The sequence below is a fragment of the Orcinus orca genome, chromosome 2 (genome assembly GCF_937001465.1).
Source record: "Orcinus orca chromosome 2, mOrcOrc1.1, whole genome shotgun sequence".
In the NCBI taxonomy this organism is placed as follows: Eukaryota; Metazoa; Chordata; class Mammalia; order Artiodactyla; family Delphinidae; genus Orcinus; species Orcinus orca.
The window spans coordinates 190304370-190329237 of NC_064560.1; the positions used below are offsets into that span (position 1 = coordinate 190304370).

At 57.8% G+C, this 24868-nt stretch overlaps 2 protein-coding genes and 1 long non-coding RNA gene across 7 annotated transcripts in view; 1 reads left to right on the forward strand and 2 right to left on the reverse strand.

Annotated features, from left to right (window-relative positions):
- The window catches only part of SLC24A4 (solute carrier family 24 member 4), a 640065-nt gene that overhangs the window by 503542 nt on the left and 111655 nt on the right, over window positions 1–24868 (forward strand). The gene's annotated exons all lie outside the window — the stretch shown is intronic.
- Window positions 1–24868, reverse strand: part of ITPK1 (inositol-tetrakisphosphate 1-kinase) — a 162968-nt gene that overhangs the window by 3750 nt on the left and 134350 nt on the right. For all 5 annotated transcript variants that reach the window (XM_033419169.2, XM_033419191.1, XM_004262353.4 and 2 more), the window contains 5 exons: window positions 17487–17585; window positions 17121–17161; window positions 13217–13382; window positions 7502–7569; window positions 2729–2891 (listed from right to left, as the gene is read on the reverse strand). In XM_033419169.2, coding sequence (XP_033275060.1) covers window positions 2729–2891; window positions 7502–7569; window positions 13217–13382; window positions 17121–17161; window positions 17487–17585 — 537 coding nt within the window. The remainder of the gene's footprint in view (window positions 1–2728; window positions 2892–7501; window positions 7570–13216; window positions 13383–17120; window positions 17162–17486; window positions 17586–24868) is intronic.
- Window positions 776–2722, reverse strand: LOC117199477 (uncharacterized). The gene is made up of 2 exons (XR_004480730.2): window positions 1073–2722; window positions 776–952 (listed from the first exon to the last, which is right to left on the reverse strand). It is a non-coding gene; the product is annotated as an uncharacterized LOC117199477 (long non-coding RNA).

Genomic DNA, 24868 nt, shown 5'->3' on the forward strand with positions numbered 1-24868 from the left:
CCTCGGCCCTGGGGCTGGGGGTGAAGGGCAGGGCAGTCACGGGCCATCGGCAGACGTGCTGCTGGGTTTCCAGGGCAGAGATGCGAGCAGGGGAGAAGAGCTGAGATCCGCTGACAGGCCACCAGGGAACATAAGCTGTTCCCTCAGCAACAGCTCTGCCGCCCCCAGACGAGGCCCGGCCCACGGCTCCTCGCAGCCTGGGGAGGGCGGACTGAGGCGTGAAGGAGCGCTGCAGGGCAGGCACTGTGCACACGCCATCTCCTCTGCTAGGAGGGGAGAAGTGTTCCCACTGTGCACGAGCGAACACTGAGGCTGCCCCATCCGGAGGTTCGCCTCAGCAGATGGTGAGGGCAGCCAGGATCTGAACCCACGACTCAAGCTAAGAAGCAGGCAGCCTCAGGTCAGGGGCCCAGGGCCCAGGCCCAGCCCCACTACCTGGTAGCCATGGGACCTTGGACGTGTCGCCCAGCCCCCTGGCTCCACATGCCCGGCAGCACATGGGATCCTGATGGTCCCTTGCACGCTGTGTGGTTGTGAGAATGAAATGAAACCCTGGGGGTAAAGGTCCCCAGGCAGGCTGGGCACCACTGGTGGCCACTGCTGTCACCACTGCCCAGAGCCCAGCACGCAGGCTGGGTGGCGGGGCTGCTACCGGACACCCATGGCCCGAGGCACAGGGTGAGGTGGCCCAGGACCATGAGGACTCCAGATCCAGGCCCGTAAACCCGGCAGGGAGAGGGCGGGGCCCCAGGCGGCCCGTCTCCTGGACACCGCCTCCTCTGGGCCCCAAGCCCCACCCGCTCCCGGGGCCTAACTCAGCACCGGGCTGCCTCACAGTCTCCTCGGGGCTCGGCTCCATCACTCAGGCTTGGCCCGCCAGGGGCCTCCTCTTGGCTTCCCCCATCCACGCTGGCTCACAGTGGCCGTCCCTTCTCTGAACACCCGGGACGCCCTCAGAACGTCCGGCCCAAGTCACACAGGTGCTGGCTGGGCGGGTCCAACTCAGGACCCAGCACAAATCCGCAGCTCAGTTGCAGAGTTCCTCCCCGCCCCCCCCCCATCCTTCTAGAACCTCCACCCCACCAGCCGGGCATTGCCCTGCCCGGTCCCCCCAATCCACTGACTCAGCCGCCTTTTCGCTGTCGTTCCCTCCACGTCCTCCCTGATTTAGATCCTCTGATTTATTATAATTGTTCCCCTGATGCAGCCTCAATTTCCCTGTGCTCTCTCATTCCGCCACCCTCGCTCATCAAAAACCCACCTCTCCGTCCAGGCTGCACCCATGGTGACTACGGAGAAATAGGCCATTGTCCCAAAGGGTATCAATTTCTATTCACGAACACAGACCTCAGATGGCCGCGCCACCTTGCTCAGAGTGAACGGCCACACGGTGGGCTCCCCTCTGACCTCTGACCTCCCTGCTGCACGAGGCCTCGGGCCACAGGCCCCCCTCCGCAGGCCCTGCCCGGGATCCTTAGGGGTGGCTCCCTCCCTTCTTGCCAGGCCCTGCTCCCACTCCCGCTTCACAGAGGAGCCCCTGGCACCCCCGTCCCCCGAGGGCAGGGCCCCCGCCGCCCCGCACTGTCTGCAGCAGCTGGGGAATGCAGTGGGCCTTCGGCAAACTGCATGACAGAGACAGCAGGGGCCTCCCTCGAACCTGGGTTTCCTTGGCTGTGAATCGTGGTGCTGGCCGGGCCTGGCCCGCATGCTCTCAGTGCAGGGGACACGCGTCAAGCACCCAGCCTGGTGCCCAGTGATGCTCCCCAAGCACGGGGGCTTTCTGCTCCCTGCAGACGCCCACCGTGCAGTGCCCTCCTGCCAGCAGGGCTCTCACGTGAGATGCTAGCCTCCCCAAGGGCGGGAATCGCTTCCGCTCTTCATATCCACTGAGCAGTGACGATGGCTCTACCTCCAGGGCAGGTGCTTAACAAAGGCAAGAGCCACGGCCTTGAGACAGAGATGCCCAGCGAGAGGGTAAGCGCCCAGGCTGCTCTGGGCCAGAGGGAGCGAAGCAGCACTGTCCCTGACCTGCCGTGAGATGGGGAGTCGCCTGGCCTCAGCACGTGTCTCTGTGAAGTAGCTCAGCCCAGGGCCGCCACCACCATCACTGCTGAAGCTAACAGTCCCCTTGAGGGTTCTCGGGTGATGTCTCCCGCTGAGCCCCTCCCTGAGTTGGGATCTGAGGGGTGCAGGGCAGAGCCTGGTGGGGCAGCAGGCCCGGCAGTGCTTCCCGCCTCAGGGCTGCCGCAGACAGCATGGAGCAGACGCCCCAGCCGCGGGGAGCTGGCCGGATCCGAGCGTGTCCCCAGCATGGTGGCTCAGGGCGGGGGGAGGAGCATGGCCTTGCCACTACCCTGCCGTATGACCTGGGACAACTTCTCCCTCCCTCCCTGCGTGTAAACTGGGATTTATATGCCCTCCAGTGTCCTTTCAGCTCTTTAAACCTACAAGGGCCCAAGAGGTCAGCTGAGACTTGGCCCGGAAAGGCCACTGCTGGTGGCACCGGGCCAGGAGAGGCAGCGGAAAGAACACGCATTTAGCTGCAGGCCCACTACGCGCCCTGTAAACCCACTGGCAGGTGGGGCTGAGGCTGAGCGGGGGCTGCTCCGACCCCGGGCCCCAGACAGTGAGGGATGGAGCTGGTCAGCCCAACTCTCCAGCCCCCACCACCCGCCCAAGGCTGCCAGTCTACAGACCGGTGAAGGCGGCGCCCGGCCCCACCGCTCACCTGGGAAGGCGTTGATGTCGATGACGGCGTGCTGCCCCGTCTGGTTGTTGATGATGATGTCGATCCCAAAGAGCGATACGCCCAGTGCCTGCCGCAGGGCCCGGGACAGCTCCCGGATGACCTCGTCACTCGGTCGCTCGAAGACACCCTCGATCTTTTCCAGCTGCCAACACACACACACACACACACACACGAGTCAGGCCCCGGGTGGGGAGGCTCCACGCCTCGCCACACGCAGAGACTCCCCAGGGAGGTGGCACAGGCCGGGCCTTACCCGCAGGCAAGAGGCAGGACAGACCCACCAGAGTCGGCCCGAGGATGGCCATTTCCAAGTCCTGCCAAGGGCTGGACGGCTGCTAGGTACACAGCATACGTGACCTCTAGTCCTCATAACCAGCAGGGAGGCGAGCACCGTTATCAGCATTTTATACACAGGGGAGCTGAAGCTCAGAGAGGCTCAGGGGCCGGTCCAGGGCCACACAGCTCAGGGCTGGATTTGGACCCAGGCATTTAAGCCTGTAAAACCCAAGCCTCTTAGCAAGGAGGAAGGGGATGGAGAGTGTTGTGAACCCAGGAAGACTGTGTGGTTCAGGGAGCCTGTGAGCTGGACCTTGAAGATGGGGAGGATTGAGGGGGGTGGGGGGAAGGGACCCAGATGAGAGCACAGTGGAAGCAAAGGTGCAGAGGTAAGAACCCACAGGAGAGAGCTGGGAGCAGCTGGAACTGTTAGGGCAGAGGCGGGCAGCAGGGGGAATTTCTGTCAGCATCACCACACTGGCCCACCATTGCCGGAGCCTCAAGGCTGTGAGCTGATAGGTTCCGTGGACCGGCCTTCATTTACTGGCCGGAAGTGGGCAGAGGCGGGTGGCGGTCACAGGGCTCCTGGGCGGGGCTTACACTTCTCCCCTTCCGGATGAGTCGCTAACTCTGGTGTGGCCACACTAACTCATGCTCAGCGCGCTTTTCCCCAAAGAGTCTACTCTGCTGCTGCTGCCCAACCCCCGGGTCCAAGTTCAGCTTTTAGCGAAGCTTCCACAGGGCTCGTGGGGCCGTCCCTTGGACTCCCGCTGACACCGCTCGCTTTCTGCTCTAATCACAGCTGGCCTGGGACAGGCACACAAGTCTTCATGGGCTCAAGCGTGGCCCCTGGCCCGGGCCTCCAAGGAAGCAGAACACCGCCCTGGGAAGGACTGAAGTCCGAGGGGTCCGGATTTGAATCCTGACCGTGACTTCCCAGCTCTGTGGTCTTAGGGGGAAGTACTTGGCCTCTGTGTGCCTCAGCCCGCTCATCTGCAGAACAGGGCCAATGAGGCCTCCATCCCAGACTGCTGGGAGGAATCACAAGGTCATTGACGTGATGGGGACAGCACATGCCTGGCTGGAGGAGCCGCTCCACTTGCATTTCAGGGCATGGATGGCAGCACGTCAGCCGGAATAGGGCTCACGTGTGGTGCTCAGGAGATAGCAGAGTCCTATGGACTGTGGGCTCGGGGCCAAAGGGGAAGCCCAGGAGCTCACCCAGCAGAAATAAAACAGAAGCTGGGTCAAAAAGCTAAATGGAGAATTACCATGTGACCCAGCAATTCCACCCCAGGTGTGTAACTTGTAGGCCACTGTTCATAGCTGCATTATTCACAATAGGCAAAAGGTAGAAACAACCCAAATGTCCATCAGCAGATGACTGGATAAACAGAATGGGTTACCCACACAATGGAATATCGTTCTCACAATGCTACCACGCGGATGAACCTTGAAAACGTCAGGCTACGTGAAAAAAGCCAGACACAATAGGTCACGCACCGCACGGCCCCTAACATGAAAGGCCCAGAATACGTAAGTCCATGGGGACGAAGAAGCAGATTCGTGGCTGCCAGGGGCGGGGGGGAGGGGGAATGAGGGGTGACACTTAACGGGCACAGGATTCCTTTTGGGAGATGCAAATGCTCTGGAACTGGACAGAGGTGGCAGTTGCACGACACTGTGAATGTACTCAACGCCACTGAACGGTTCACATTAAAACGACTAATGTTAACACGAAGTGAGGCTGGGTCAGGTAGGCTGGGGACAGAGCCCTGGGTACCCAGGACACGTGGTGCTTACCCCCAGCTCAGGAAGCCGAGTGGCTCATGGGGAACTCCCAGACACGTGCAGGGCAGGGACCCCACAACTGGGCGCCGTCGTGCGCTACTGTGAAAGCCACATCCACCGGCTCTGCACAGCAGGCGGCGACCCCCAACAGCGCCCATGACCCTGCTGCCCCGGCGTCTCGTCCAGGGGAGATGCTGTCTAAGCATCTGCGTTAGCTTCGCTGTGACAGGCACCTGCCTGAGCCCAGGTCAGCAGCCTGGTCGCTGGTCCTGCGGCCCGGGTCCCTCACCGAGTCACAGCCCTGGGAGGACACCTGGCATTGCCCAGTCCCCGCTGCGTGCCCTGAGCCATAACGGGCCCTGCCGCGTCTTGTTTTCTCGCCCCAGGAAACAGGGTAATAAGAACACCCCTGCCGCCACGGGACTGTGGTGGGGATCCACGAAGCTCACCCGTAAGGCCTGTGGCTCAGGCCTGGCAGCAAGGGGACCAATGGCTGCTGCTCTGTTACAAAGCCTCGTGACCCCGCTGTTTATAAAAGCACTTTCTCAGCTCAGCTAAGGAATCTCAGAAGTCCTTCTGGAGCCCTTTGATTGTCTGAAACAGGGAGGCGATGGAGGTGGTAAGAGGTGCTCAGGTGGACCCCTGGGGTCACCCGTCACCAGTCACAGCTGACACTGACTGAGCACCTACTGCACACCCAGCACTGCCATGGTGCTTTTCATCTAGGGACTCCCTGAACACCACCACCATCCTACAGGGTGGGACGGGGAACCCGAGGCTCAGAGAGGCAATGTGACTTGCCCGAGGCCACACAGCTGGAAAGTTGTGGAGCTTCGGTCTGACCCCAGGCAGTCCTGTCAGTGTCACACTCTTAACCAATACCCTGTGTCTGGGGGGGCAGCCAGTTGGGTGTGGGAGCTGCGTCCACCCTTGGGAGCATCCAGCCAGGGAAGGAGGGGGGGCTTCAAGGCCAGGGCAGGGCTCCCGGCACCTGCACGAGTCCGAGATGGGGACTGGAGGGACCTTGGCGAGCAGGAGAATGCTAAGGGGCTTGTCTGGACACCCAGGTCTGGGGATGGCCTTGTCTGTGCATGTGGGCCTGACATCCCGAGTGGAAGAGGGACGGCTGCCTGCATTTCCCTTTTCTCTTTTCCACGTTGCCAGCCCTGGGGGAATCCCCACACAGCAGTCATGAGCTGGGGGGAAGGGGGAGATGGCAGCGGGGCCTAAAGGTGGAGAGGAGGCCCCGCAGGGTCTGCAGGCCGACCTTTCCCACGTGGCAGACGGAGACGCAGGCTGAATGGCAGGTGGGTGATTAGCCAGGAAGGTGACTTTGCTTCTGGCCCTCACAGTGACCCTCTGGCATCAGGTAACAGCCCAGCGGTGACTAGAGCTGCTCTGTGCCAGGGGAGTGGCAGGGACAGCCTCTCGGCAAGTCGGCGGAATGCCAACCCCCTCCAAGCGTCACAGGCTGAATACGGTCTGAGAGCGTCGCAGGGAAGACGCCCTGCAGAGCTGGGCCAGCCTGAAGTTTCTGCAGCTTTTAAGAGACCAGAACGTTTTCTTGCACAGAACACCTATTTACGTCTTATAATGTGCACAGCCAGGCACTGAGGGGTTCTGTTTAAAATCTGGTTGTTCTCCAAGCATCCTTGACCACAAAACTTGTTCCCGGGGAATGTCTATTAACATCTTGAGGGACGCTGGTGTTCCTTCCAGGTCCCTTCCACGCCTGTGCTCTGTCGAACCCTCAGCACACAGCTGGCTCCTCACAGGAACCAGAAACAGACAAGAAAAGCACAGGCGGCCTCGGTTGGGGGACAGGAGGCCCTAACCTGGAACGAGGGGGAGTGAGGCCTAGAGGTGGGGGTCTGCTGTGGATGGGACACTGGCAAACCCTCCGAGCATGGCCAGGAGGGGAGTGGAGAGCTGGCAGAGGGCTCATTTCAGCGGCAGTGGCAGCAGAGACCCCTGGCTCTCAGGACACATGGAGGAACAGCAGAGGGTGGCCCAGCGCTGACTTCTAACTGCTCAGCAATTGCCAGGGAGATAAGAAATCCTAAATTCCCGGAGCACCCAGCTTTGGCATCAGACTAATCTGGGGTCAAATCTCGTCTCTGTCCCTGAGTGAGGAGCCCTGTGAACCTGGCTGAGCACAGCCCTCCCGCCTCAGGAAAGTGGGGATGTCTGTCCACCCCTGCAAGGCTGTTTTGGGCCGCAGGGCATCGAGGATGGAGCCTGACACGCAGCGACGTTCGCTGAACAGCAACCCCGAGCCCATTACCCACCGTGAACTACCCCAGCAGCCCCAGATGTACACGGCAGGCTCTTAACAAACGCTCCCTGGACTCACGTGGGCAAGGAAAAAAAAGGAAAATTGAGGTGGTGCTCTGCTCCCTTTTCTTAAATCAGGCAAAAGGCAGATTAGAAAGCAGGACTTCAAATTCCTCACGGTTGGGGGGATTTCCTCATGTAGGAGCAGAGTTAGAAAATCATCCACTTGGAGTAGCCCAGCAACGAGCGGGCGTGGCTGTGATGACCACTGGCACGAAGGCCCGAAGCACGCGAGGAAGAGGGGTCTCTGGAACCGCCCTGGGCCCCTGGCCTGGGGGGAAGGTCCTGCCACCCTGCCCCGCTGGACAGTCAAAAGCACCCCACACCCAGGGCTCGGCGGGAGGGACATACCGCGGTCAGCACCGATGACGATTCTGGCTTGGACACGTTGTGGCTGTTGAAGAAGATGGACTCACGGTCTGAAAAAGCAAAGACAGGAAGAAGCCGGAGTTAGAAGCTCGAGGCAGGCACGGTGATTCCAGCACCCGGCACCAGGGGACAGCACCACCCCAGCCACAGGCCACAGTGGCCTTCAGGCTCGGCGTCCAGCGGCAGCCACCTGGGCCTCCCTACCCACCCCAGGAAGACATGACGCCACGGAGACCCGCACGCCCAGGCAGGGCTCCTGTCTCCATCTTCCTTCCCGTATAAAAATGAACGGCTTGATGAGCGCACCTCTGCCCCTGCTCTCGTCTTACACAACCATACCTGATTTTCCCCAATACCCGAGCCCCTCCTCCCCAAAGCGTGTCTAGAGTGTCTTACGGACACGGCACCAGAAGGGGGGCTAAGTGAGTGGGAAATGCTGCATATGTGCATATCAAAGGCCCAGAGTCAAGAGGTCAACTGATGCCATTTAATCCAGCATTCCCCTCCCGGTTCTGCCCACGGAACGCCTTTTCAGGGTAGCAGCTGAGAAACGGCTAGGCTGCCACTTGGCACGTGAGTGTTTAAAATACAAAGGGTTTTGCTGTTTCCCCACTACTTAAGGAAAAAATCGGAAATCAGAGCATGGGCTTCTGTAGGACCCAACCAAGAAAGCATACAGTTTGGCTTTGGAAGTTAGCACAGCCCCATGAAACACCCTCCACATCTCCCAGCCCCTCCCTCTCTGCTCCCACTGCCCCCTGGGCCCCCTCGGTCCCATGGGGGCACCCGAGAGGCAGATCAATCCCAAGATTATTGGGAGTGATGAGCAGCTGGTTTGCTCATTCACCCCCTGGAGAGTAAAGGCAGGTCAGTCGGTCAGAAACACGCTCTCCAGCGGCTGGAAGTGTGGCACACGAATGCACGAAGCACTAAACCACGAGCCTCGGGGGTGGGATCTGGTAAAGGCCGTCATCACACTGTGATCCCCCCACCCCAAGAGTGGCACGGGCCACGAGCCCCAACGTGGCCCCAGCGGCCTCTGCTTTAGTCCTTCCTGGCAGGGCGTTACGGCTCCCGTCCCCCAGGACACATTGCTCATCCCTGGGACCCAGGCCTCTAAGCGCAGGCCAGGAAGGGCCCTGGCTCAGCACCGCCGTGTGCCAGGGGCCAGCCCGAGGAGGCACCTGCTCTGGCTGCCAACGCCCGCCCCCCACCACCTCCAGGATTACAGCGCCGCAACAATCATGCATGAGGAAGTGATTCGGGCGGAGGCCGAGCAGGCAGGCGCTGAGATGTACCTGGCATCTTTCCCGCTAGCGGGGCATGCAGGCCCCTTGCCGCCCTGGTGTGCCCGAAAGTCCTCCTACCGCTCCGACCAGAGCCAGTCCAGACGGGGGGCACGAGAGACGGTCCTGGGGAGGAGCCTGGGGAAAATAAACACCCTGCAGGACTGGTGCCAAGCAGCCCCACCAACCTCGGCTCCTGGGCGCCGACAGCCAAGAAAAGGGAGCCTTCGGAGGGTGGCAAGCTCCACGGGCCAGAGCCCGGAGCAGCTGGGATGGGCGTTCCGGCCTTCCGTGGGTACTGCCCACCTTCTCAGCCTGTAGCCCAGCCTGGCCCAGTCCTACTGAGCTCAGGGCGCCTCCCACCCACCCTGTGGGACCCAAGGGCGATCGCCAGGATAGCAGAGCAGGCCTGGGGAGAGAAAGGCCACCCAGAGCAGGTGGACACAGCCAAGCTGTCACCCAACAGCTTCTTGTGGCAAGATCGAAAGTGTGGACCATTTCAAAGGAGACTCGTTTCTCCTCTCGGCTAACGCTGACCTGGGAGCCCTGGCCAGAGGACTGTTTAGCAGGGAGGGGAGAGCTGCCCTTTACTCAGATCCTCCCCATGTGCGGCCTGAGTAGGGGCCGGACAGAGTGGGAGCGGATTCCGGCCATTTGATGAACCAGGAGACTGTGGAAGCCGAGGTGGGTCAGAAAGGGTCAGAGCATCCAGTTTCCTTGGGTAGCTTCAGGATACCGAGTTCCCTAAAGATAAGCCTGGCTGGGCCCTTGCACCTTGATCACAGGTGCACCCTGGATTGGGGGGGCCCATCCCCTCTCTGTTCCTGGACTAGTCCCGAGTCACACGGAGCCCCGGGAAGAACCAGCAAGAACGCCCACAGGAGAGGGGAGGCAATAAGAGGAGTATGGGTATTTTTGTCCCCAATTTACAGACAAGAAAAAGAGGTTCAAAAGAAGCAGAGTAAGTGACAAGTGTAGCACCCAAATATCCCAGAGGGTCTGAGGTGCAGTTGTGAGCTGTGGCCACACCTTCTTCAGCTTCATTTGCTTCATCTTCACATCTCTGGCGGGGGGCGGGGGATAAAGCATGTCATGGCGCTGCAGACGGTGGCCCAGGTCTCCTCCCAGATCCCCCGCAAGCATCAGCTCCGCAGAGGGGCCCCGGCTGCCCTGCCCGAGTGGCTCCCCTCACCCAGCGGTGTCCCAGGACCCACTGTTTCCTCTGCGGTCCCTTATCTGTGCTGCCACAATTCGTCCTTTCATTTCTTCTTCCCTGGTGTGTAGTTTCTCCCGCTAGAAGATGAACACACGAGGGCAGGACACTTGGCTGACTATCTAGTTCCCTGCTAGATCCCAGGGCTGAGCGCCTGGCAGGTGCAAGGAAACAGGGCATTTGTTACACCTGAGGGCTCTCGATGCAAGATCACCAAATCTGGCCCGCCCCCTGTGTTTGCAAATAAAGGTTTATTGGAACGCAGCCACGCCCATTCGCTTACAATGCTGTCTACAGCGGCTCTTAGGCAACAACAGCAGCATTAAATAATTATGACAGAGCTGGAAACACTTACTCTGGACTTTTGCAGAAAAAGCCTGCTGACCCTTGCTCTATGTGGTAAGCGGTGTCGTTCCTTTATATACATACCCCTAAGGAAAAAAAAGCCCACGTGTAGAGTCTAACAAAGGCGTTGTGCCCGCAGAGGAAAAGAAACAGAAATAAACCCACTGCACAGAAAGGGGAGCAGAGAAACACACCCACTGCGACTCTGGAACTAGTGGAGAGAGGGGAGCAGTCTCCCCAAGACCGTGGACCAAGGGCAGAGAACATGTGTTCCTGGGGCTGTCACAGGCCAACCTCAACGCTCTCTGTAAAAACGTGTCTTCAGTTCCAGCAGAGGCGACTGCAAGAGGCCTGTGGATGTAAGACACACCTGACTTCAGAGATGCTAACAGGTGAAAACCAAAAGTACATCTGAGAATCAAAAGAACACAGTAGTTGTGGAGGGAAAGCTGGTGTCCTCATCACCACTGCAGGTCAAAAGAATCCCACTCAAGGAGCCTCCACCTCCCTGCATGGACAGGGGAGACCGGCGAGCCCGCCACGCAGGGCCATGGGAACCAGAAAGCTGGGAGGGGGCTGGAAAGAAGCCAGAGCCCTAAAGCCCCCTGCTCAACTGGTCCAGCTTAAAGAGCCGCTGTCACACTGTGCTTCTCATCCAGAAAGAGAACACACGCGTGAAAAGAACAATGAGCTGGTGTGATGCCCTGAAGACAGTGGACACAGAATCAGTCTTTGGGGATGGAGGGATGGACACAGTGAAAATCACTCAGCTCGCCTGGGCATAATAAACACTTCTCCATTAGCTCTATGTTTCTCCACTGATTTACTCGGCCCCAGCCTGCATATTATGGTAAACTGGCAACCTGGAATGGCCATGAGAAGACACAGATGCGGAGCCCCTGTCCTCAGACACGGGACACAGAGCTCACGCCCAGCCACTAGTGGTTCCCAGATGGAAACTGGCCCAGGCCTTTGCAACCAGGAGAAAAAGGGAAGGAAAAGAGGGACTTTTCATGTGGAAAGGAAGGAAACCACGTGGTATATTTCTTTTACAGATGGAGTGATTTTTTGGTAAAATAAATAAAAAGGCATACCTACTCTTCCCTTAATACATTTTGTGTAGACTTAAAGAACATATGTTTAAAAATCAGGAAACAATATAAACAGGCTTAAAAAAACATCAGCCTCAACCTGCCCACAATTGATAAGAATGCCTCTTGCCAGTACACAGTCACATACAAAAAGACCCCTCCTGACATCGGTCCCCCACCCCCAGATCGTTCCATCAGCCCAGTGGGTAGAGGGAAGGACGAGCGTGAGCACCGGGATGCCCTCAAAGCCCCGCCAGCACTCAGAAGGGCAGTGGAGGGAGACACACATTTCCAAAGTGTCTGCTCTCTGGGTTGCGTTAATGGGAAGAACGGCTGAGACAGGACGCGAACAGCTGGACTTCAGTCAAGAGGCATGGCCTGAGGCTTCCCTGGTGGCGCAGTGGTTAAGAATCCGCCTGCCAATGCAGGGGACACGGGTTCCAGCCCTGGTCCAGGAAGATCCCACATGCCGCGGAGCAACTAAGCCCGTGCGCCACAACTAGTGAGCCTGCGCTCTAGAGCCCGCGAGCCACAACTACTGAGCCCGCGTGACACAGCTACTGAAGCCCGTGCTCCGCTACAAGAGAAGCCCGCGCACTGCAACAAAGAGTAGCCCCCGCTTGCCGCAACTAGAGAAAGCCTGTGCGCAGCAACGAAGACCCAATACAGCCACAAATAAATAAATTTATTTATTAAAAAAAAAAAAAAAAACAGAGGAGTGGCTTGAAGCCATGAGGAGCGGATGGTGACAGGCAGTCCCATAGAGGGATTTTAGGAAGACACATCTGTTTGCTCAGAGGGAAATAACGCAGCCTGGACATTTCATCTGGTGATGGCGGGTTTCCCGTCCAGAGAGAAACACACAGTGAGTGAGAGCAAAACACACCAGGGCAACCAGACATCCTCCGAGGGGTCCTCTTGGAAAACTGTGCTTATTCCAGAGACACTGCCACTGTTCCAAAGGTTTCTGGAACTTGCCTTAGAGACGCCTCCAGAACCACTAGAACAGTCTTTTAAGCGGCCCCAATACCAGCAAATCCTTATCTTAGTGTCAGTTTTTGAAACGGCCAAGGGTCACCTGCAGCTGGTGAGCAGCTGAAGAAAAGCTGAGCGCATGGAGCCCCTCAGCCTCCCTAGAGGACCCCCTCAGATGCCCCAACGCTGGCAGAACCCTGCAATGCCACCACTGCGTGACATCTGAGGGACACGGAGGGCCATTATCCACTGATCCAAAACACGCTCACGGATGCGCTCCTCAGCCCTGTGGGGTACCCGGCAGGCTGACTGTGGCCACCCTTGACCTGCCCGGGGTCCCACAGCCGGGAAGTCCTGCGCCCTGTGTGCTGACTCCGAAGAGAGCATGCGTCCACCTCAGCAGCTGCAGAAGCAGCAGGTAACTCAGTGTTTCCCAGTTGGAAAAAGGACACGTGATAAAGCAGCCAGCGCTCTGGTCCTCAAAATATGAGGGGCCCCTCCCTCCCTTCCCGTCCCTGGCTTCGCCGAAGGGACCATCACCCATTCCAGCGTGTTCCCTGTGGGCCTCGTGACCGCGCAGGGCCCCGGGAAGCGGCCTGGGGGCAGAGAGCTTTCAGGTTCTTCCTGCAATGTATGGTAGAGACAGACAGAGCCCCTACCATGACCTGGCGTGCCCCAAGACCTCTTTAGCTACTGGACACAGCTCTTCCAACCTCCAGATCACCTCTCCCTGCTCCAGCCATGCCCCTAAGCTCAGGGCATCCAGAGACGGCGCGGGCTCAGTTACCTGAGGTGCCCGCGGAGAAGTTCTTCAGCGAGGGCCTCTGGACCACGGTGTAGGACTCGCCGACCACGAACACCTTGTACAGGACGGCGTTGTGGTTGATGAAATTCTGGACCACGCAGGGCGGCTGGATGGCGCTCAGGCCCTCCTGGTTGAACACGATGGCCATCTGGGGAGACAGGGGGCCAAGGGCTTGGTCAGGGGCCACCACGTCCTCAGCCTCCGGCACGGGGTGTGTTACCTGTCCAGAGCACTGCCACCACGGCCCACCCCTGGTCCTGTAGCACAAGGGCTCCCCAAGAAGAGTTTCAAGCCAGGGTGAGTGGAGAGGGACTTGAGAAGAACACCTGGGGATCAACCCATGCTTGCTGTGAGGGTTTGGAAATCCTGTACCATCAGGCCCACCATGGAAGGATGAGCTGGCTGTGCACTGCATAATTCCACTACTCACACTGCACCCAGGGAATGGGACCCCCTGGGCTGTGCACTACTTAACCCTTATGACCTCCTAGAGGTTCCTCCACAAAGTCTTTGGTTGGGTGGGATGGGGGGTGGGGAGGGGGGCAGGTGGCTCGGCCAGGAAGCGGAAGACAATGGATCAGGGTTTGGGAGGCCTTGGGTCCAAGCCTGCATAATGACAAGCGCTGCCTTCTGAGTACTCATGACACACCTGGCCCTGTTCTAACCACTTTGCATGAATCACCTGGTGTTTCCCTCACAATGTACCCCCGAGGTGGGCACCGACACCACGCCCCTTTTACAGATGAGGAAACTGAGGCCCTGAGGCACTTAGTGGCTGCGGGAAAGTGACAGAGCCCGGAATGGGCTGGGGTCCAACAGCCCCCAGCCTTGCCGTCTTACACACCGAGTGAGCCACGCGAGCACTTGAGGAACGGGAACATGCCGCTCCCCGTCCCTGAATCCTCTGGGGACAAAGGCCTCCACCAGGAGGGTGTGGCAGGGGACTGAGGTCGGGATGGGAAGAGGGGCGGCTGGAGGAAGCCTGCCCGCTTCGGCTGAGGCAGGCCCACCGCAGCCAGCTGCCAGTGCCGGGGCCACGGCTAATGCTTCCTTCAAGTCCACGGGGCCCCAGGAAGGAGCCACCAGATGCCCAGAGCTGCTGGGAGGGGTAACGGGGCTGGACAGCTGGCCGCCACACTGGCTGTTGCCTCTCCCAGCAACTGTCACAGAGCACCACCACGATGTGCCTGGCGCTCAGCTGGGTGGGGCAGAAGTAGAGATCCAGGCCACACGGGGAAACGAAAAGTGCGTGTGTGTGTGTGTGTGTGTGTTGCACCACAGTGAATTATCTCCCTAGCCATCTGATGAAAGTAAGAGAGCCATACACGGGTTCAAGACCCAGCCCTGGCGCTTGCTGCGTAAGCCCTGTTTAAGCTCCATCTTCCTCACCTGTGAAATAGCATCAGTAACCACCATGGTGGGGCTTCCCTGGTGGTCCAGTGGTTAAGACTCCGCACTTCCACAGCAGGGGCACGGGTTCGATCCCTGGTCAGGGAACTAAGATCCCGCATGTCGCGCAGTGTGGCCAAAAAAATTAAAAATAACTAACTAAATAAAATAACCACCGTGGGGTGGCTCCGGGGTCCTCCGAGCTTCTGGCTCAGTGGGGGTTTTGGTTTTTTGTTTCTAAAGGAGGGGATGTGGTTTTCCACACACTCCAAGTGGAGCACACTTGCGTGCTTACACCAGCTTAAAGCCAAGACAAGAGCCCAAACCATCGTGTGACCCTAAGATGAAAACAAACTAGTCCCGGTTTCAGTTGAGCGAGGGACCGGGGAAGCAGAGGTAGGGCTCGGGCAGACTGCGGTACAGGGGAGGACCCCGGTCAGAAAGCCCCCTTTCCTGTGTAGAGCTCATCACGTGCACAGAGACGTCCTCCATCCTCGCTGCACTCGGCATCCCCGGGCACCCCTGAGGTGGGTGACGAGCCTCGGCGTCCCACCCACAGGCTCACGCCATGGAGGGCGCCCCACCAGAGGGGGTGTCCCTCTGATGCTAACAGCATCCCAGGAGGCAGATGGCCCGCGGCACACAAGCCCCCTGGGAATCTGCAACACCCCAGATCCCAATCTCAGGGCTCTGTCCCTGACCCCCACCCAGCAGAGGAGCCCCTCCCAGAAACAGTGCATGGCGGGCTGGGGGAGGCCCAGGGGTGCGGCAGTGCGGGGGGGGGGGACGTGGCACACACCTTGGAGCCAGACTTGGATAACTGGACTGAGGGGTGAAATAGCCTCCCCTGAAGGCGCTTGACCCCATGGAGTCAAGACTCCCCTGGAGGAGGGTGGCCACCTCGATCCGGAACCCCCGCCCCGTCAGCAATGACCCAGCGGGCTCCAGGGCAACTGGTTCCACGACAGCGTCTCAAACCCTCCCTGGGCCAGGCCCCATGGCAGCACATGCAGCAACTCCCTTATCCTTCACAACAGCCACCATATCCCCAGTTACAAGTGAGGGACGGAAACTCAGAGAGGCTGGGTCATCTGCCCAAAGTCACACAGCCGGTGGTGCTCAGAACCAGACCTGGTCCCAGGCTGGTGTGATTCCAAAGTTCTTACAACAGCTCTTCTGTCAACAGCAGAAGCGGTTCCTTCCTGGCAGGCTGACCTATTCTGCATTAGGCCGGTCTAATCACACTAACGACTGCAGTCGCCTTTCTGTCCTGAAAACCCCGAGGCAATGACCAACAGAGGAACCGTTTGGTGGTGAAAAGGGCCAGACGCTGGTGCCAGCGCGGGCAGTGTGGGCTCCAGGGACACGATTCCGGCTGCTCTGAAGCCTTCCTGCTCCCTCCCGGGGCCCAGCCCAGGCGCACACCCCTGGCTCCACGAGGGCTCCTCACCTTAGGAGACAGCTGACCTTTGCTACAGGCCAAGATTTCCTGCCCTCACGTTCCCCCCACAAGCAAAGGGACTCCTCGGCCTTGCAGCCCCATCACGGCATGTACCACACCATAGGGACACATCTGTTTACAGACATTTCCCCATAAATACACGCCAGGGATAAAGACACTACATACATCTTCTCCAGGGCGCAACGCCGGGGTTGTCCACGTTTAGTCATAGGTCTTGGGGGAGCATTTCTGACAGCGGGGCTGCCCGGGACAGACTCTGCCACAGGGCCTTCTGGGTGGGTCAAATGTCTACAGCCCAGGGTATCCTCCCATGCACCTAATGAGGGGGTCCCCAGGCTGGGCTGTGCCCCTGAAGACAATGTCCCAGGCATGGTTCTTAAGGACGGCAACAGACCCAGCAGAGTCCCTGCCCGGCCATTAGCTCCCAAAAGGCTTCCTCTGCTCAGTCTCCCAACCACACCCCGCTGGTGCCCTCCGCCTCCGGGACCCTGTGCTCCCCGCCTCCGGGACCCTGTGCTCCCCGCCTCCGGGACCCTGTGCTCCCCACCAGGCCAGGACTCACATCTTACGCATCCTTCCCGGGGCACCCAAGGCCGGGAAGGACTACCGGGTGAACACAGGAATGAATGAGAGGGTGGGGCAGTCACGTACACGGCAGGTAGGGTGCTCCTTCCTCCTCTCACCCCCTTCCCAAATTCAGCAGGCCTGGCAGATCCCTGTGGGCAGCGATGGCATCTTTTCAGTGGGGCCCAGGCCAGCGCCTGGCACGGAGCAGGAAGTGACCGACACCGACAGGCCAAAGGACTGGTCAGATGGAGGCCTGGCTCGCACGGGCACAAAGGGGGCAGGCACAGCCATCGCGGCCTCGGGGACAGGACAGGCACAGGGTGTGGGTGGAGAGAGCGTACAAAGCCACAACATCAGGAGCAGCAGGCTAGGTGGGCTCCCAGAGAGACACCGCGAGCCGAAAGGATCGGGGGCAGGGGGATGGCCGGCGGGGGGCAGGGCAGTCAAGTCGTCACGTCTTCCACTCACCTCGTGAGAGTTGGTACCATGAGCCACTCTGGTTTTGCAAACTGTGGGTGCGGGAGAGAAAAAGAGGGGTGAGCGAGGTTATTCACCCACAAAGCCCAGCCTTCCAGGTACAGGGAGAAACTCTCAACAACTCCCGCAGCCCCTCAGGGGAGGGGCAGGTGGGAGCTGGAGGGCGGCGCGGACTCGACCAGGGCCAGCACCTGCCCGCGGGTGAGCTGGACGGACGCCACCAGGCCAGGCCCTCACCACCCAGGAACCCAGGGACCCGGGGCCATGCCCTCCCCGGCGGCCGAGCCCTGCCTGCACCCTCGGGAAGTTTAAGGCCCACCCGGCCCCCAAGTGGCGCGCTCAGGGCGCGATACGCACTGAACGGGAAGGCCAGGCCATTCTCCTCCAGGAGCCGCATGGTGTCGTCTCCGCCCAGGCTCGTGAGCTCCATGAAGGGTGGTGAGCAGATCCTGTCATCTGGGGGCGGAGGAGAAGCCCGAGTCAGCACCACCCTCTCCCCGGGGCCCCCTCAGAGCCCCTGCCCACCCCATCTGATGGCCCATACGCCGCCGCAGTCACCCCCATGCCCCGGGAATGAGAGCATAGACTTTCATTACATTTTCTAATAGCGTTTCTGTAGTGACGGAACCAATACATGATAACGGCAAAGGCTGAAGATCAACTAAAAGTGAAAACCAGACACAGTCACAGATACGACTGCGATTACCTCCTAGCCCGCACTTGGGCATGTGACACACACACACAGCTCCACAACGAGGTACTGTTTTGTAACTCAAATTTTCACTCAATCAACTATGAACACTGTTCTGGGGCAATAAAGACTTCACCCTCCAAAGGGTAAGCTGGGATGAAGTGAGAGAGTGGCATGGACTTATATACACTACCAAATGTAAAATAGATAGCTAGTGGGAAGCAGCCGCATAGCACAAGGAGATCAGCTCAGTGCTTTGTGACCACCTAGAGGGGTGGGATAGGGAGGGTGGGAGGGAGACGCAAGAGGGAGGAGATATGGGGATATATGTATACGTATAACTGATTCACTTTGTTACACAGCAGAAACTAACACACCATTGTAAAGCAATTAAACTCCAATAAAGGTGTTAAAAAAAAAAAGATTTCCTCCTCCACAGGCAGTATCAGCTTAATGATAATCACAGGAACGACACCAGCCCTTCAGCTCTTATCCCAGGTCTAGCACTGCCAAGGCCTTTACGTACATCGCCTCTGAAGTCTGCAAATAATCCCGTGGGGAGGACGCTGAGGGGGGTGGGGGGATTAAAGAGCGGCTCACGGTCACACAGGGACCCCTGGCATGCAGCCTCTCGCCACCTAACAGAGGCGGCTCCCGACCCCTCTGTCACCCCGACGGGCCACACGCGAGCACAGGCATCGCCCTCCTCCTGCCACCACACTCCAGCCCCGGCCCCACCCCCATGCCGCTGCTTTCCTGAGCCCCCACTCTTGGAGGGGTGCTCGCTCACCCTGTGGGTTCCAGGCGTGTTTGGTTTTCTGAGAAGCTCTGGGAGCTGGGTGTGCTCTGTTCATCAGGACACTCCTGGTGCCAGACACCGAGTGAGGGCAAAACAGATTATTCGTGGGAAAACAAAGTGTCTTCTGAATCTCTCTACTGATTGTTAAGTTGCATGACTGGTCTGTTATTACTACTCAGTCCACCTCCATCCCCACTCAGGGCACCAGCTCCCAGGAGGTAAGACCACCCTGTATTTCTGGGCACAGGAGCTGGGAAAGGCTAAGCATTAGTGGGATGGGGGTGACACACCCCTCCCCGCCACAAACTTGGAAACCAAACCGAAAGCAAACAGTAAAGCAGCTTGTCTCCAACAGCTTCTAGCTACTTGGCTGGCTAGGAGGTCAGTACATTAAAACATTAAAACCAAGGTAAGATCCAGCTTCACATATCTCATAAAAGTCAGTGCCAAGAATTACACAGGGAACATTAAAAGTGTTTTAATTTCCCTCCCCACCCCCCGCCAGCGAAGTCCAAACTCCAAACAGGCGCAGAGTGATGGCAGGTTCTCGGGGACCCAGGGAGGGTGGAGCCCTGGCAGACGGCGAGGCAGGCCCTCTGCACGGGGCACTCGTATTCCTCAGGGACAGATGCTGAAACAGAGGCCCAAAGAGGCAGTCTTTGCCCAAGGTTATGACAGCCAGATACAGGGCCAGGACAAGGAGCCAGGCTCACATGGCAGGCCAGGGGAGGAGAAGCCAGGGCCATCAGAGCAGGGAGGTAGGGCTGGCGGCGGGGCGCGTGTGTGTGTGTGTGTGTGTGTGTGTGTGTGTGTGTGTGTGTGTGTGTGTGTGTGTGTGTGTGTGTGTGTGTGTGTGTGTGTGTGTGTGTGTGTGTGTGTGTGTGTGTGTGTGTGTGTGTGTGTGTGTGTGTGTGTGTGTGTGTGTGTGTTCTGGCTCTCAGCTGTAAGCCATTATCTAAACAGGCCCCATTTCTGCACCCCCTGCCCAGAGTCGGCTAACAGGGTGTGACACTCCAGGCCAAACAAACTGGAGCGTGTGGCAGCAGGCCGGTCTGCGTCAGTTGCCCACCTGGCCTGGCAGGGGGTCCACCCTGGACCCAGCCCTCCCATGGGAAGACTCGGAGATCCCTGGAGTCAAACAGACCACCTCCGGTCAGAGCTTCCGGAGTTTTCGGAGCAGGTGAATCTGCCTGGCTTTTAGATCCGCCTTCAAGGCCCTTCCCACCCCAGCCCAAAGCTTTCAAGTAATGTCACGGCTAACGGCCAACAGTCAATAAACCCCACTTGTTATGTGCCAGACACTACTCCACACAGTCTGCAAAGCCATCATCCACCCTCACAAGAACCCCACAAAGAGGTGCTGTCACCCCCATTTTACAGATAAAGAAAATGGGGCACAGAGAGGTGAAGCTCCCTGTCCAGAGTCACACAGTGAGTAAGGGGTGCAGCTGGGGGCTCATCCCCAGGCAGCTGACTCCCAAGTCCATGCTACTGGCCACGGCCTCCCTAGTAGAAAAAGTGCCCGCTCCATATCGACAGGATAAAGGATGAAACCCACACGATCCTATCAGTAGGTGCAGAAAGGGCTTCCCTGGTGGCGCAGTGGTTGAGAATCTGCCTGCCGATGCAGGGGACATGGGTTCGAACCCTGGTCTGGGAAGATCCCACATGCCGCGGAGCAACTAGGCCCGTGAGCCACAACTACTGAGCCTGCGCGTCTGGAGCCTGGGCTCCACAACAAGAGAGGCTGCGATAGTGAGAGGCCCGCGCACCGCGATGAAGAGTGGCCCCCGCTTGCCACAACTAGAGAAAGCCCTCGCACAGAAACGAAGACCCAACACAGCCATAAATATTAAAAAACAAAAACAAAACAAAAAACAGTTATTCCTTTAAAAAAAATAGGTGCAGAAAAAGCATTTGAGCTAAAACTATAAAGCGCTTAGAAGAACACACAGGTATAAATCTTTATGACCTGGGATTAGACATGGTTTCTTAGACACCAAAAGCACAAGCAACCAAAGTAAAAATAGACACATTTGATGTCATCGAAATGTAAAACCTGTGTGCTTCAAAGTACACTATCAAGAAAGTGAAAAGACAACTCACAGAATGGGGGGAAATATTTGCAAATCATATATCTGATAAGCGTCTAGTATCCAAAATATATGAAGAACTATTAACAACCAAACAATTAAAAGACTGATAACCCAATTTAAAAAATGGGCAGGGCTTCCCTGGTGGCGCAGTGGTTGAGAGTCCGCCTGCCGACGCAGGGGACATGGGTTCGTGCCCCGGTCCGGGAAGATGCCGCGGAGCGGCTGGGCCCGTAAGCCATGGCCGCTGAGCCTGTGCGTCCGGAGCCTGTGCTCCACAACGGGACAGGCCACAACAGCGAGAGGCCCGCGTACCACACACACACAAAAAAAAAAACGGGCAAAGGATCTGAAATGGGCAGTTCTCAAAATAGGACATATGAATGGCCAGTAAGCGCGGGAAAGGATGCTCAACATCATTAGCCATCAGAGGGATGAAGATCAAAACCACACCTATAGGTTGGCTACAACCAAAAAGACAGACAATAGCAAGTGTCCTGACATTGCTGGTGAGAATGTAAAATGGTCCAGCTGCTCTGAGAAACAGTGTGGCAGTTCTTCAAACAGTTAAACATAGTTCCAGTGCGACCCAGCAGTCCACTCCTAGCTATACAACCAAGAGGACAGAAACATATGTCCACAAAAAACCTGTCCAGGAATGTTCATAACAGCGTGATTCATCACAGCCAAAGAGTGGCAACAACCCAAATGTCAATCAACTGATGAGTGGGTAAACAAAATGTGATATAACCATGCAATGGAATATATCCAGCCATAAAAAGCACTGATTCATGCTACAACATAGATAAACCTTGAAAACATTCTGCTAAGTGAAGGAAGCCAGTTAGAAAAGCCACAAAATATATGACTTCATTTATCCCAAGTGTCCAGGATAGGCCACTCCATAGAGACAGAAAGGAGACTGGTGGTTGCCAGGGCCTGGGGGGCAGGTGGAATGGGGAGTGACTGCAAACGGGAACATTCCTTTTTGCGGTGATGAAAATGTTCGGGGATTAGATAATTGTGATGGCTGTACAACTCTGTGAATATATGCAAACCTACTGAACTGTATCTACACTTTAAAAAGGTGGATTTTATGGTATGTGGCTTATACCAATTGAAAAAGAAAACTAAGGAAAAAACCCCAGCGGTAGCAGCTGCCACCCAGCGAGCACTCGCTCCCTGCGGGAAACTGGGCTAAAAACGCTTCGGGTACAGTGTCTCCTTCGATCCTCCAGAAAACCTGCAGAGACCCGTCCCCCAGTCCCGCCCCTGCCAAGGCCAGGGTGAATCAGAGAAGGATGAGGAGAGTGCTCTCCCGGAGAGATCTGGGGTCCAGATGAAATGCAGAGACGAGACACTTCCAATAAACAGGCTGCATCCAGCATTAGGCCAGACACCCACACCTTTCTGAAATCTCAGGCTCTGGGGTCTGAGGTGGTAGCCTGGGTGATGGCAGGACCCAGCAGAGGAGGCCAAGGACCGAGCGTGACAAGAAAGAGGGGCCCAGGCACAGCGTCATGCTCTTCCTCCTTTATCCTAACTTGGAGCTTGTTGACCACACCCTGAGCAACAGGCACTACCAGCTGCAAACCCCACGCCCTCTCCAGGGTGGGCCCGGGACCAAGACCTCCCTGATCATGCGGCCTGAAACGCCCACAGACCAAGCTCAGTCTGTGGGGGTCAGCCTTGGGGGAAGGCAGTCCTGTGCCCGCAAGGCAGAGGCTGGAAAGGAACCTGTGTCCCTCACTGGGCTGCAGGCTGCCACACGCCCGGGGCCTGTCCCAACGCCGGACTCGGGTACAGCAGACCACGATGACTCTGCTGCTTGACCCAATTTCTGGCTGCTTGTAGCCAAAATCACCCTGCCACGCCTGTGAAATCACAATAAATTAGAAACTACTACCGTTTCTATTTTGGTTTCAACAACCGGTCACCAACAAAAAAATGCGTTGTATCCCTGGAGCTAGAGACCCAGCAATGAAGGAACACAAGCAACGCTGCCTCGTGGAGCTGACATTCCAGGTGCAGGGACCGGACAATAAGCCCGATGGATGAGTAAAATGGACAGCTAGATGGTGCTGGCAGGTGACACGGGGAGCGCGAGGGGGCTGCCAGTGGAGGTGGAGGTGTGATCGAGATGTGCCTCGCTGAGCAAAGACACAGGAAGGCGAGCGGTCAGCCTGGGCATCTGGGGGAAACGAAACGCGCTCCTGGCAGACGGAACGGCCAGTGCAAAGGCCCTGCTTGAGGACACGCTGCCGTCTGGTCATACAAATGGACCCAGCCTTTGAGATGAAGACGGTGACATCAGTCTAGCTCGTGGACACAGAGGTCTCCTGAGTGGGAGTGTCGAGGAAGCAGCCGGGCCCTGCAGCGGTGGAGCTGGCCCCGCCCCATGTGAGGGACAGCGACAGCAGAGTTCCCTCCAGCTCCGCCCTGGGAAAATCACAACAGTGCCAACAGCTCTTCTCCCCCAAATAGAATAAGACTCTTTCTATCAGTCAGCACTGGGCGCTATTTCTGGTTCCCCGAAAAAGGCTACTGCCGCTTATTTATTTGTCGTCTTTATTTCTGGATGGGAGTTGGAAAGAGGCTTTTTTTTAGTCAGATGGTGGGTTGTGTTCTGTTAAGAGCTGAAATATTAGCCCCTGGGAACCTGAAACACCCGCTCTTCCCTCTCTGCTACTCTCAACAGAGAACGTGAAGCCAGAGGTCCTCGGAGATGGCAAGTCCTATCACGTCCAGAGAGGGAAAGAGAATAGTTCAAGACCATACACAAGTCATAGGCAGGCCCAGGGTGAGGATCCAGGTGTCCGAGTCACATCACTGCCCTGTCCTCTCTGGCAGGTGGCCACGCCCCCATGCAACTGGTGGCAGGTGATACAGAGCTAGCAAGAGGACAAAAGACAATGACAAACAGGTGCTACAAGAGGACAAATAGGGGCAGGGGAGAGGGGCAGACAGCACTTTGAAGGCGCAGCCTTGAAGCCTGACTGAACCTGGGGTAAACTAGCTGTAACCTTTGGCAAATGACTGAACAATGCTGGGCCTTGCTCTTCTCATCTGTAAAATGGGAGCGATGCCTCCCTAGAGGGTTGTTGGGAGGCCTTGGCACCTAATAGGCACATAGCAGTGGCTGCTATTTCTATTGCTACACTGGGCAAGGCCACCTGGAGAGTGGGTAGGTTCTGAATCGTGGCCGCCGGTCCATGTCCAGCTACCGGGGATGTTGGGCCCCGGGCCTCACCCTCCTTGGCTCCCTGGCTGTGCCCAGCATGGTGCCAGGAGAACGGGCCCTCTGCACACAGATGTGAAGGAAGCCTTGGGGGGGCCCCGGCGATGCAGGGCCTGGGGACAGCTGTGACAAGACTCTGCTTCAGTTCTTTTCTCCCAGACAGGCATAACTTCTTCACCCAGATGATACCCAGTGGAAACAAAACCTGGGGCAGGGACAGTCCCCAAGGACATGCAGAGTGGGAATCCTTTGCAGGGCAGGGCCCCAGAGAATGACACCCACGAGTGAGGGCTGTGCTGAGGCGAGAGGAGCTGCAGACAGGCCAGAGAAGCAGCTCCGAGGGCCTGGAGCCCGCTGCGTGCTCCTAGGCAGCGGGGAGGACTCACCTGGGACGTGCCAGGGGGAGGAGTTACTACATTCGAGGGCTCTGTCTCCCTGTCTAGAACATTGGCTCCATGAGGGCAGGGGCTGGTGGGTTTATTCACTGCTGTGGGCCCAGTGCCTAGAACACTGAGGTACACAGTAGGTGCTCAACAAGTACTTGTTGCGTGAAGGGACCGATCTTTGACAGTGCCCTCCGCACAAGGCCGGCTCCTCGGGCGTCTAGGCCACATCTGGACAGACGCGGAGCCTATGGTCAGTGTGCCTGGGCGCCAATGTCCCACATTCCAGGCCGCCTGCCTGCTACCTGGGTCCTCGGGCCACCGCTGCGTCCTCACACTCCGCTCCCTCGAGGCCTGCCCACCCAGGTTTGTTCCATCTGAAAGGACGACAGCTGTCACAGCTGTCCCCTCTCAGCCTGGCCACTGGCTTCTCTGGAGGACTTTCCCCTGCAGAAGCATCTTGTTCATCTACTTTGCTATGACTGTGACTGGACTTTCCTTTTTAATTGTTTTTACTGAATGCTGCTGCCACCAG